Below are 14668 nucleotides of genomic sequence, written 5' to 3' on the forward strand. Positions count from 1 at the left end.
TTGTGGCAAAAAAACATACAATAAAACACTTTCTAAATTAACAACTTCTACATGCATAATTAAGAGCTATTGATTATCCTCATCATGTTGTACAACCATTATTTATATCCTTTTCCAATTATTCCATCAACATTAACATAAACTCAATGACCCCTAAGCAAAGAACACTTTTTAATAAAGAAACACTGATTTTTTTAGATCTGGTTTCCATGTAATGCAAATTACTTGTACCCCTCTCCTTCTCTAGGATCTTTGGTGGCACAGTGGTTATGCTCTTTACTGCCAACTGAAAGGTCAATTGTTCAAATCGACCAGCTGCCCCATGGGGGGAAAGCTGTGGCAGTTTGCTTCTATAAAGGTTTTCAGCCTTGCAAACTCAGTAATAGAGCTCTACTCTGTCCAATAGGGTTGCAATGAGTTAAAATCAACCACAAAAGTTTGACTTATATTTTTGGCACTGATCTACAAGTTAGTGACTTGAACCTGTGCAGCGGTGCTATATAAAACAAGGCTGCTTATGTAGGAACATACACACGTGCACACACACACACCAAATCTATGGAGCTTAAGTTTACTCAGTGACACATGGAGTAGTCATGAGTCAGAACGGACTCCACAGAAATGGGTCTAGTTTGGGTTTGGCTCCTTCAGAAGGAAATGTCCTTAGAAGAAAGGCAATCTTACTCCTTAATTTTCTGGGAGTCTTTTGTTCTGGGTCCTTTACAGTGATTCTGGAAAGCATACTACAATACGAATCCCTGAAAATGTTTCTGTTTTCTCTTCCCCTTCCTCCTTTCCCCCCCATATTTTAGCAAGTTTCCTGGTATTGGGTAAGAGAGGGCAAGAACCATTTATTATTTATTTTTTCTTTCTGTATTTATGTGTGAAGTCTGATGCATAGTCATCTCTGAGTTTGGCCTAATGCTATATGTACAAGAGGCAGCCATCAACTATGTGGAATAATTTGAGTACCACCTGGTAGATTTTGTTCCAGATTGAGAGCCAGAATACATTTATTTTTTTACTCCTAGTTTTACCACTTCTTAATTGTATGATCTTGTAAGAGTGAGCTAGACTCTGTGACATATATGATTGCTACAAATATAAAACTAATATGTTGGATGTGAATGTGTTTTCTAAGTTCTATAGCATTATAATCTGCAACGAAAGAAAGAAATGGAAGTTTGTCTTGGGAAATCTGCTGCAGTGTCTAACCTTACCACAGTAGGGACCCATTATTGAAAATTAAGCCATTATAGATCCAAGTATTTATTAATCTATTAATTTGCAATTACTGGAATGTCTGCATGCAATGTTGTGCCAATTGATTTAGGAATATTTGATTAGATCAGTTAAACGTCCTTGAAGATTGATAACTACTTTTATAACAAAATAAATGATATAAATAGGCTGCCTATTAAATGCCACAGCTGAGATATATTTAAACAAAGAACTACAGAGTTTTCAGTAAGGGAGAGAGATGAAGGGAAAGATGAATTTTGAGCCAAGCTTTGAAGAAAATGAATTTTGTCAAGTAGAACAGAGGCTGAGCAAAAAGCACCCAGGTCGTGGGACTGCAGATGACTCACCTTTTAGGGCCTTATCTGAAGGGGGAAGATATTCTTATTCTAGAGCAAATGACCTTAGCAGAGTAACATTAATTGTTTCCAATTTTTCATCTGGTCCCTTTATCACATGATTACTGCACATCAGACCGGGACATAGAAAAGGATGCTTCGAAGGAAGGAGGAAGCTCATGGAGTAAGCAATACCTGACTAGGTGTCAAAAGTGGCTTCCTGTGAATGTGTGTAAGGGAGGCTAAAAGTGTTGCTCTCCCTTTACTCTGTTCTGGGGTCTAACTTGCTGTCACCCACTGTCAGGGGAGGATTTTCTGACTCATGGGGACCCAATATGGGGTTTATGAGGCTGTAAGTCTTCCCAGAAGCATAGAGCATCCTCTGGATGAGCTTGTTCCATCCTACTCCCTTCCAATCCATTGTCCATGCATTCTCCAACGAGACCTTTTTCAAAACTCAAACACGAACACCTGACATCCCTACCATAGCCTCCCATTACTAGTAGCCCTTGAATGAGTCCACTTCAACCACAAAGGCCTCCTCTCATTTCTCTCTGGTAATGTGAAGTTCTTTTGCATGGGAACTTAAATCTTTCTCCATCATGTTTTCTCTCTCCACTGAAAACGTCCATACTGCACAAGAAAAGGGGATAGAAATTCAAATAAAAATATAAATAAATCATCCAAATTTGGAATTCAAGTGTAATCCATGTGTAGCTCTGGGTCTGCAATGATATGTATTTTTTGGACAGATATCAGGCACATGACCCACGTTTGTTGTTTTCTATTATGTTCAAGCTTCTATAATATTTTTTGTAGCATCAAACCACAAAACTATTTCTCCTTGAATTAGAGCTTGACTATTTTAGACCAAGGAGTTGCCACTACGACCATTCTAATTGTATCAAGTATTTTGATTAATTGACTTAAACTAAACTCTAGAATGATATATTTTAAGAGTACAAATATGAACATTTTAATTATGTATACCTGGACCAAAAATATGCAAGTATACTGGGAATCAATTACTAAAAATGTATCTAAGTCTTGGTACTTATAAGATTTAATCATCAATGTACTGTAAGAATAGCATATTGCCATATACAGCCAGGGACAGAAACCAAAAAAGTTTGTAACCGATCAAACTAATCCCAATTTATGAACCAAATTATATTAAAACTCAGGTGAGTGGTTTGAAGGAACATTCTACTGTTAGCAGTTAAGGGAAATTAAACATTTAGTCATCCAATATTAAATATATTACCTATGGGAGGGAAGGCCCTGCTGGGTAAACATTGTACTGTTGTTAATAGCAAAATTGGTGGTGTGGTGATTCTGGGTCAGTAATGGCTCTGCCAGAGAAAGATTAAGCTATTTGCTCCTATAAAGATTTGCAGCCTGGGAAATCCTATAGAGCCACTATGAGTCAGAATCAACCGAATGGCAATAGGTTTTGGTTTGGGTATAGAAGAGTTAATTCTCTCTCTCTCTCTCATATATGTATAACTAGACTCTGTGACATATATGATTGCTACAAATATAAAACTAATATGTTGGATGTGAATGTGTTTTCTAAGTTCTATAGCATTATAAAATGCAACGAAAGGAAGAAATGGAAGTTTGTCTTGGGAAATATATATATATATTTCTCTGAGGGTGAACCTCTGGGAGACCTTTCTACCACTGAGACACAGTGTTCTTCTCTGTAACAAAGTGGGAAAGCCATTATGACTGATGTCCTAGGGTTAATGTAAATTCGATTCTGCATGGAAAGAACTCAGAGATGGTCATGCCCCCCTGCAGCATTTACAGTGTTTTGCCACAAAGACACAGAATCAGTTAAACAACTCTTGAGATTTCAAGACAGATGACCTTTTGAGAAATTTGTTAAAATTCAACTAACCTGACCCAAATTTCAGGAAATGTAATTCATTAAACCCTTCATTGAAATTTACAGTAGCAAAATTCAATAAATGAGACATTACAAGTCTTCATCAGTAAGGGGGATGAATACTTATACTTTTAGCACAAATGATTAAGCACGCAGCTACTAATTGAAAGATTGGAAGGTCAAGTCCCTTGGCAGATATCTTAGGAGATAGGTCTAGTAAACTACTTCCCCATAACTCCAGCCATTGAGAATCCTATGGCGATCAGTCTTTATCTGATACACATGGATTTCCATAAATGGGAATCAACTCTAGGGTAACTGGTTTTACTGGTATATGAAAGTTTGGCTATGTTCATATGAGCATTATCTAATGATCATGTTTCAGGTACACATCCATTGCCATTTGAAAACTCAAACTCATTACCATCGAATCGCAGTGATGGCATGCGGGTTTCTGAGACTGTTTTATGAAGTTGAAAACTGAACTGCGGACCATGAGGATCTTAGCCCAAGGAGTAACCACGCTTGCCACCAGGGCTCCTCTTTGCCATCCTAAGAGCTCACAGTATGGTGCTTAAGAATGAAGCACATTAAAATATCATGCACATCCCGAACCCTATTTTGAATATATGAGTATATATATAGAACTACTAAAACAATAGAGATTTTCTCTACTTTTCTCAAGATTTTTAATCTCTTTATTTTCACATCTGTATTTTTCAAGGCTTCTAAAACAAACACAATTCATTTTAACCAGGGATAAAAATCAACTTTAATCACTCTGATCTGGGGGGAAACAAAACAGATTCTCCCAAAATTCTCATTTTTCTAGCAATTTAGGAATTACAGAAGCTGTCTGTAAGGAACAAACTGGGGAGAGCGCAGAGCTTGAGCGAGGGAGCCCTGCTGCCTCCCCTCAGCCCTGCATGCCTGCTCTGTCACTGATGCTAGGGTGGCAAAAGGGAGCCAGGGGGAGGGGGAGTGAGTCAGTGGGAGGGTGGATGAGCCAGGGGGAGGGGATGGAGGCACCAAGGGGAAGCTGCCTCCCTTCTTTCCTGCTCCCCGCAGCACCCCCCTCCCCCGCTCCACCGCGGAGCAGCACTTTGTCGAACTGAAATATAACAAACTCTGCCAACCATTCTTTCAGAAGAGGTCAGAATGGATCGCCCAAATGCCAAATTTTGGGGTGACAACATTTGTCAACCATCCACAAGTGTCTGCCTTGCTTGAGGAAGAGGATGAAGATGCACTGCACTATCTAACCAGAGTTGAAGTGACAGAATTTGAAGATGCTAAATCAGGTTGCAGAATAGATTTTTCTTTTAATCCTTACTTCGAAAACAAAGTTCTCTCCAAAGAATTTCATCTGTATGAGAGTGGTGATCCCTCTTCAAAATCAACTGAAATCAAATGGAAATCTGGAAAGGACTTGACGAAATGGTCCATTCAAACACAGAACAGAGTCAGCAGGAAGAGGCAGCATGAAGAACCAGAGATTCTTTACCTGGTTTACCAGCCATTCTGATGCAGGCGCAGGTGAGTTATGAGAAGTCATCAGAGAGGATATTTGGCCAAATCCATTACGGTACTATTTGCTTCGTGATATGGATGAAGAAGAAGGAGACGATGTTGAGGATGGTGATGATGAAGATGAAGAAGGTTTAGAAGACATTGATGAAGAAGGGGATGAAGGTGAAGGGGAAGAACGAAGATGATGATGAGGAAGAGGAAGGAGAGGAGGATGAAGGAGATGACTAACAGAACACTGATGGATTCCAACTTAACTTTTTAAATTTTCTTCAGTCCCTGGGAGCAAGTTATAGTCTTTTTTTGTTTTAATTTTGTTTTTGTTTCTTACTCTTGTGCTCAATCGCCCTGATTTTGAGGTCTCTTTTCTCTTCTCTACACCAGGGTCCTCAACTTATTTGGGGGTGGTGGGAATAATGCCTTGTTTAGAATACAGTGGAAAGGAATCTGGACACCCTTGTATTCAAATTAATTTTATCCATTCCTGTCTCAACAAAAACCATGGAATCAACATACCACCATGCTTGGTGGGAAAACAGGAAATGTTCTGCTCCCTTGGCTCTGCTGGCAGCTGGAGGGTGCTAGGTCCCTGTGTAGTAGTGCATCAAATTCTAGCTTCTTTCCTCCTTTCTCTGTATATTGGGCTCAGAGATTACACTGTGTCTCTATGTGAATATGGACAGTTAGCATTTACCAACAGGTATCGGTCTAGTTTCTCTTGTTTATAAAAAAGGGGGAAACATTCTTAAAAAGGGGGCTAGAGAAGGTCATCACAGGATGGGTTTGAGATGTTGGGTGGGTTACGTGGGAACTTTTGACAAGATGGCTTCCCCCTTTGGCCTGTTTAATTGTGATGTTTAACGGACATCCTTGCAGTTTAAGATGACACTTTTAAAATAATATTCTATCCTAATGATGACTTGAGCCCTGCTATAGGATCCTCATTGGAATTGACATTCTCTATTGTAATTTTGATCCTGTCTATTTTTAAATTTTCTTTTTGTTTCACTGGAAAGGAAAGATGCTCAGTTTTAAACGTTAAAAATATATTGGTTGCTTTGCTACAATAAAACTAAATATGTGTACATGCACACACACACACACACACACACACAGAACAAACTGGGGACCTATCTGAAAACTTCAAGCTATCTTTGTCAGGACAGTTATTCAATAGATCATATTGAGATGATGACATTCTTTTTGGCCTTATTCTTTTTGACCTTTTGTAAGAAAGCTATTAATCTTCTGATAACAATATTGATATTATGAGTTACCATTAAAGGTAAGTGATTTGTAGTTGATCTGGACACAAGAGATAAATTGTTCCTATAGGATTCTTGTTGGGAAAAGAAATATTAGGAAACCAGGAATTCCAGAGTTAAGTGCAAAAATAGGGAAATATATTATTAAAATGCTACTATGTGACGCCCCATAGCAAAAGGTCATTAAAAAGACAGGAAAGAAAGGAAAAGATCAAGGTGGCTATCAGAAGAGACTCTGAAACGTGCTCTTAATTGTACGGTAGCTAAGACAAATGGAAAAAAAGACGAAGTTAAAGTGTTGACAAGAATTTCAAAGTAAAATATAACAAAAACACAAAGTAAAATATGATGAAATGCACAAAGACTTAGAGTTAGAAACCAAAAGGCAAGAACACATTCAGTGCATGTTAAACTGAAAAATGTCAATAAAAATTCAAGCCTTGAGTTGCAATCTTGAAAGATTCTATAGCAAAATATGGAATGAGACATGAAGCACCTACAGAAGATGGAAAGAATACACAGTCACTTTACTAAAAACAACAAGGTGACATTCCACCATTTCAAGAGGTAGCATGTGATCAAGAACCAATAATACTGAAGGAAGAGACCCAGGCTACACTGGAAGGAGTAGCCAATAGCAAAGCTCCAGGAATGGATGGGATACCAATTTAAATGTTTCAAGAAGTTGCTGAGGCACTAGCAGCACTCACTTGTCTATGCCATGAAGTTTGGTAGCCAGCTATTGACCAACTGACAGGAAGAGATACATATTTGTACCCATTCCAGTGAGAGGTCACTCAACAGAATGCTCAAATTATAGAACAGTATTATTAATACCAATCAATGCATTTAAATTGTGTGCTAGAGAAGAATTTTTTGAAAGTACCATGAGTGGCTAAAAGGACAAACCAATAAATACTGGAAGAAGTAGGGATGGAGTGCTCCTTAGAGGCAAGGATGGCAAGACTTCCTCTACATACTTTTGACATGTTGTCCGGAGAGACCAGTCCCTGGGGAAGGGAATCATGCCTGGTAGAGTGGAGAGGCAGTAAAAAAGAGAAGGTGTTCAATGAGATGGATTGACAACACCCTGCATGATGGACTCAGGCATAAGAATGATTGTGAGGATGGCATAAGACTGTGTAGTGTTTCCTTCTGCTGTGCCTAGGGTCATTATGGGTCAGGGATGACCCAGTGGCATCTAACAACAACATCATTAATATGCCATGTGATTAAAATTTGACTGAAGATCATCCAGTAACAGTTGTAGCAGTACACTAACAGGGAGTTGCTAGAGGTTCAGGCAGGATTCAGAAGAGGACCTGGAACAAGGGGTACCACTGTTGATGTCAGATGGATCTTGGATGAAACCAGAGAATACTAGAAAGATGTTAACTTATGCTTCATCTACTATTCAAAGGCATTCAACTGTGTGGATCACAACAAACAATCGATAATCTTGAGAAGTGGGATTTCCAGAACATGACATTGTGCTCATGCAGAACCTGTACATGGGCCAAGAGGCAGTTAAGGGAATACTGCATGTTTCATAACCAGGAACGGTGTGAGACAAGGTTGTATCCTCCCACCATACTTATTCAATATGTATGCTGAGCAAATAATCAGAGAAGCTGGAATATATGAAGAAGACTTTAGTATTAGGAGGGGAGAAAGGCTTATTTACAGCCTGTGATATACAGGTGACACAACCTTGCTTGCTGAAAGTGAGGACCTGATGCACTAGCTGATGAAGATCAAAGATGACAATTCAATGGAAAGAAAACTAAAATCCTTACAACTAGACCAATAAGTAGCATCATGATAAACAAAGAAAAGGTAGAAGTTGATTTCATCTTGCTTGGGTCCATAATTAACGCTTATGGAAGCAGCAATCAAAAGATGAAATGGTATATTGCATTGGGTAAATCTGCTACACGAGACCTCTTTAAAGTATCGGAAAGCAAAGATGTAACTTTGAGGACTTAGGTGTGCCTGACCCAAGCCATGCTATTTTCAATGGCCTTTTGTGCACGTGAAAGTTGGCCATTGAATAAGGAAAGTGGAAGCAAAACGATGCATTTGAACTATAGTGTTGGAGAGGAATATTCAAAGTGTTACAGACTGCTAAAAGAACACACATCTCTCTTAGGAGAAGTACAGCCAGTGTGTTCCCTAGAGGCAAAGATAGGGAGGCTTCACCTCATCCATTTGGGACCTGAAAATGATCCCTACAAAAGGACATAATGCTTGGTCAAGTGGAGGGGCAGTAAAAAGGAGGAAGACCCTCAACAAGATGGACTGACATGGTGGCTGCAATGATGGACTCAAACTTTAGAGCAATTGTGCAGTTGGGGCAGTACTGGGTGGTGGTTCATTCTATTGTAGAGAGCAGGGTTGCTATGAATTGGAACCGACTCAAGGGCACTTGACAACAGAAACAACATTATCCCCTGTAAAGCCTTTTCCTAAAGGTACATAGAAAAGAGGAGAGGATGAGAACAGTTAGAGGGAGGGAGAGAGAGAGGTAAAATATTGGATGCATTTACATGCGTTTGGTGGTAAGTAGCAGATATGGTTTTTGAACGGTTGCTGCTTCTCTTTGTTTGAATCTGATGTAGATGACGATGGTTTTTATCTGTAACTCTTCTACTGTCTGTTTTGCAGCCCATTGTTATTGTACCACATGCTTATTCTACTCTGTGCCTCCCTCGGCCCAAATTTCCAAAAGGAAACCAGGCTACATCATGGAAGTTAAAAATCAAACCACCCCATCCGAGTTCATCATCTTGGGATTCTCCAATCTAAATGAACTGCAGTTTTTACTCTTCACTGTCTTCTTTCTGACTTACGTCTGCACGTTGGGTGGGAATATCTTCATTATGTTAGTGACTGCAGTGGATCCACACTTGCATACGCCCATGTACTATTTCTTAGGGAACTTGGCTTTTCTTGACATCTGCTACACCACCACCAATGTCCCTCAGATGATGGTGCATCTGCTGTCTCAGAAGAAAAGCATTTCCTATGGGGGATGCGTGGTTCAACTTTTTGCATTCATTTTCTTTGTGGGGTCAGAGTGTCTCCTCCTGGCAGCCATGGCATATGACCGCTACATTGCCATCTGCAAACCTTTGAGGTACTCGGTTATCATGAACAAAATACTGTACAGCCAGTTAGCTGCCTCGTGCTGGACTGGTGGTTTCCTCAACTCAGTGGTGCACACGGCACTGACCTTTCGCCTTCCCTTCTGTGACAACAACCAGATAAACTATTTCTTCTGTGACATCCCCCCTTTGCTGATCTTGTCCTGTGGGGACACATCAGTCAATGAACTGGCATTGCTCTCCATTGGGGTGTTCATTGGTTGGACCCCTTTCTTGTGCATCATCCTTTCCTACCTCTACATAATCTCTACCATCTTGAAAATCCGCTCTTCCGAGGGGAGAAAGAAGGCCTTTTCTACATGTGCGTCTCATCTGCTGATTGTCCTGCTCTACTACGGCAGTGCTATTTTCACATATGTACGGCCCATCTCGACTTACTCCCTGGAGAAAGACAGACTGATTTCAGTCTTGTATAGTGTTGTAACGCCCATGCTAAATCCCATCATCTACACGTTGAGGAATAAAGACATCCAAGAGGCTGTAAAAACTGTGGGAAGAAAGTGCCAGCCATCATGTTCCCTCTTTTGACATCTCACTTCTCACCGCCATCAAGTCCATTCTGACTCTTAGTGACTCAGTAGGACATGGCAGAACTGCCCCTGTGAGTTTTCGAGACTGTGAACATCTTCTTTCTCCAGAGGAATGGACGGTGTTGTCCAACTACTGACTTTGCGGTTAGCATCTCAGTGTGTGCCCACTAAACTATCAGGATGTCCTCTTTGGATATGCATCACTTCCATCAAAAGAATCTAATGTCTAATGCTCCATTCACATTTTCCCCAAGTGCTTGTTTCTAGGGACACCTGGTTTACAAGCTGATTGCAAGGATAGGATAGTTATGAAACAGTTGAAATACTCAACCTCAGTGCCTGAATTCCAGAGCTTTTGTTAATTTGATGTCACATGGTCTCTCAACAGGTGTACCCCCAATTCCTGTCCCTGCAGTACCTTGTGATAAAAGCCCTTGCTTCTTGCCACTCCTGAGCAAGTCCCATTTGATTCTCCATGATAAAAATCCTCCCTTTTCCTGCACTAATACACTAGTGATATTTTTTAATCGACCAATAAGAATCCAGTGCCCGGGAAAGTTGAGATCTACTTGCCATACATATGGATGTGCTGTCCTACAAAATTCCACCTGGTCCTTGTCTTGACCTGGATGCAACACTCTGGGGCCCCAGAATGGAAGAATGTAGTTTTCATTCTTGATTCTGTAAGGAAAAAATGCTATCTATTTTCTAGCCCTCCTATATGAGTTCTCAATTCTCGCACTATATGGGACAGATGACCCAATGTACCCTCAGGCTCAATCGAGTCAAATTCAAGATACTCCCTAGCTTCATCCTTGATTTTTATTCCCCAATTTCTATTGTTCTGTCATGAACTCTCTTAAGAAAGTCGCTTGTCTCCATTCTTGGCCTGCTGTTACGTATACATCCTTTTGAATAAACTGTTTTTTTAGATGACAGAATATTAAGTCTCTTGTTCTATTTTAATAGTTTTAAATGATTTAAGCATTTTCCACCAGGATTCCTTTTAAAACAGCAAATAGTATTCATAAGTCAAATAACCATCGCGTTGGTAAGAGGTTTGAAAGATGAAACAGTGATGTCAGGTTATTTGAAGTTGCTTATATGCTTTCTGTCTACTTCTTCCTATGTGTCAGTGGTGCAACCCCATCTATGTTTTTGCTCTTGATTGTGGTGGAGTTCATTCTGATTTGGGATGACTCTGCGCATGTCAGAAATGCTTCATGGAGTTTCTGCAGCTGTGACCTTTCAGCAGTGGACCACCGGGTTGGTCTTTCGAGGTGCCTCTGGCCTGGTTTGAACCATCAGCTTCACTCAGGAACTCTTCTCCTCTCCTTCCAATTTATAGGTGATCCTTACACTCGGAGAAATGGAATTGTGGCTCTCTCCTATCGCCATGGCCATGATTTAATTTGAAATTCATATCCCCGCAATTGTTTGATCAAAATATCTCCATTCTTTATAGTCTTGCTCAAAATCTACTTTCTCCAAGTGGCTTTCTCTTGCTACTTCCCTTAGAAATGTTTTCTCATCCTTCGGGGAAACAGGGCTGGTTGACTAGTTACTTGTCTAGTCTATATAAAGTTGCATCTTCTCACCACCTATAGTAACTTGATAATATCACTCTGTGTTGTACATTTCAAAACATTTGCCAAAGCTATTATTACTTAAGGGATGCATCCTATGTACTTCTTTCAAAGGAGTCCTGGTTGCAAGTGATTGATTCATTTGGATGCTAACCAACTGGTCAGGTTCTAAATCTACCAGTTGCTCCACAGGCAGTCCACTTCCATGAAGATCTGCATCCTTGAAAACCCTGCGGGGCAATTCTACTCTGTCCTGTCAAGGCCCCATGTTTTGGCATTGGGTTAGATTTAGTGTGTGATTTATCTATGTCTTTAGGTTTGCATTTAAAATGATATCAGGCTTGTAGTGCGTAGTAGGTAAATACTGTTGAACAAACATGAGACTGTACTAGACTTCCGTGACTTTTCATATTCTATGATATGTGTATATGAAGCTCTTTGCTCTTTCATTGTTTTTAATCCTCTCTGTGAACACACATTGTATAAAAAATAAAACAAAACAGACCCACTGCCATTGAGTTGATACCAACTCCTACTGACGTTATAGCACAGAGAAGAACCTCCCCTGTGGGTTTCTGCGCCTGTGTATCCTTACAGGAGTGGGCATCCTCATCTTTCTCCTGAGGAGTGAATGGTGGTTTCAAACTGTAGACCCTGTATTAGCAGCTGAATGCATAACCCACTACACCACCAAGGCTCATACACACCTTGAAAGAATTTACTTTTTAAAAGCCCTCCACAAACCTGCTGCCATGGAAGCAATTCTGACTCCTGTCTGCCCCATCCATGTATTACAAACGAGAAGAGCTCCACGGGGTCTTAACAGGGGATTCAAATCACTGACCTGGCTTGGAGCCAAATGAAATGTTTGCATCACCCAGACACCTGTACATCCGTGTATTCAGTACATCTCACGGTTTTTGTTTTATTCACCACAAGAAATTATTTTAGGACAATTTTTTTCTTAATTAGGTGAATGAAGCCGAAAAAGAGGGATTATGGTTTAGTTGGTTATAAACATTAAATTGAAGTAAGTCTCTCCAGTTTCATTTGTTCTTTACCTGATCATATAATTTCATCAAATATTCTCAAATAGCCAGCATCGCAATCAATTTCAGAACACGTTCTTCTTGTACTCATTGTTCCCAGTCCCCTCTTACCTTACCCTCCCCTTCCATGCTGCTGGGCAATTATCAATCCAGTTACTATCTCAATAGATTCACCACTCCTGGATTTCATATACAGAACATCACACGAAATACAAATAAGAAGGGGGGGGAAAGCCCAACAGCAGTGGCTAGACAAATCTCAATAGAAAGAAAGCAGAAGATATTAAGAACTTAACTTTAAAATGGGTCAAAAGGGAGATCCAATGCTAAGGCTGAATGATGGACTGACATGATATCTGTATTAACTCCCAATAATATGATTTTGAAAAATAAACGAAAAGCTAAGGAATTTCATTTTAGCCTAACTACATCAATTATAATCGATTTGACAATGCTCCTTCTTACTTTTTAACAGTCGCTGAGTGGTGCAGCTGGCAAAGTGCTCAATTCCTAGCAGAAAGGTTGGTGATTTGAATGCACCCAGAGATTTCTCGTAGGACAGGTTTGGTGATCTGTGTTTGGGTATCAAAACCTTAAAACTATATGGTATGTTCACATGGCTCCACTATAAGTCAGAATTAACAGCAACTGGAAATCACATGGCGTCACTATAAGTCAGAATTAACAGCAACATGGCGTCACTATAAGTCAAAATTAACAGCAACTACTTCCTTGAGATTTAAATTTTATACTAGGATACACGTAATTGAAATGGGCTATCCGTTGAAGATTTGACAGATTTATTTAACTACCACACTACTCCAGACCGAGATTATCATTCACTCTACACAGGTCACCTGTGCCTTCTTCTAATGCACCTCCCCACGCCCTCCCTAAACAACCACTTTGCACATCTGTATCCCCATAGGTAGACTGTAAGGGACCCTGATGGTGTAGCGATTAAATGCTTGGCTACCAACTACAAGGTCAGTGGTTGGAACATTGGCTGTCCTCTGATAAAAAGGTGTGGCAGTATAGGTCCAAAAACACTATTTAGAAATGTGATGGGGAAATTCTACTCTGTCCTATGGGATTAACGTAAGTCAGAATCCACTTGAGGGCAATGGGTCTGGTTGGTCCAGTGTCTAATATTGTCTGCTCTAGAATTTTGTACAGGTGGAATCATATGAGATACACTATTTTGTGCCTAGTTTCTTTTTTTTTCAAAACCATTTTCTGGAAGCTAATACCAATATCAAACTGTTCCATAATTCATTCACATCAAGCAGTATTGTACAATTGCTACCACAATCAATTTCTTTTTTTTATTTTATCATTTTACTGGGGGCTAGTACAACTCTTATCACAATCCATACATCCATCAATTGTGTCATGCACATTTGCACATTTATTGCAACCATCAGTCTCAAAACATTTGCTTTCTGTTTGAGCCCTTGGTATCAGCTCCTCATTTTTTTCCCTCCTTCCCCACTCCCCACTCCTTCATTGAACCCTTGATAATTTATAAATTATTATTATTTTGTCATATCTTACACTGTCTGACATCTCCCTTCACCCAGTTTTCTGTTGTCCATCACCTAGGGAGGAGGTTATATGTTGATCCTTGTAATCAGTTCCCCCTTTGTACTCCACCTTCCCTCCACCCTTATGGTATCACCCCTCTCACTACTGGTCCTGAAGGGATCATCTGTTCTGGATTCCCTGTGTGTCCAGCTCCTATTTGTACCAGTGTATATCCTCTGGTCTAGCCAGATTTGGAAGGTAGAATTTGGATCATGATAGTGGCAGGGGAGGAAGCATCTAGGAACGAGAAGAAAGTTGTATGTTTCACCATTGCTACACTGTAACCTGACTGGCTCGTCTCCTTCTTGCAGCCCTTCTGTCAGGGGATGTCCAGTTGCCTAAAGATGGGCCTTGGGTAACCAATCTGCACTTCCTTTCATTCACAATGATTTGATTTTTTGTTCTTTTATGCCTGATACCTGATCCCTTCAACACCTCATGATCACACAGGCTGGTGTGCTTCTTCCATGTGGGTTTTGTTGCTTCTGAGCTAGA

General features: G+C 40.1%; 1 protein-coding gene and 1 pseudogene across 1 annotated transcript; both read left to right on the forward strand.

Moving 5' to 3' along the window:
* Positions 1-3962: 3962 nt before the first annotated feature.
* On the forward strand, positions 3963-5226 carry LOC101655642 (annotated as a pseudogene).
* A 3652-nt stretch (positions 5227-8878) lies between these two features.
* LOC101655963 (olfactory receptor 5V1) lies at positions 8879-9952 on the forward strand. Its single transcript, XM_004717745.2, has one exon. The coding sequence runs from the start codon at positions 8879-8881 to the stop codon at positions 9950-9952; it is 1074 nt and encodes a 357-aa protein (XP_004717802.2).
* The last annotated feature ends 4716 nt before the right edge of the window (positions 9953-14668 follow it).

This window comes from Echinops telfairi, unplaced genomic scaffold, assembly GCF_000313985.2.
Source record: "Echinops telfairi isolate 266 unplaced genomic scaffold, ASM31398v2 ScPeMD7_7453;HRSCAF=8491, whole genome shotgun sequence".
NCBI lineage: Eukaryota > Metazoa > Chordata > Mammalia > Afrosoricida > Tenrecidae > Echinops > Echinops telfairi.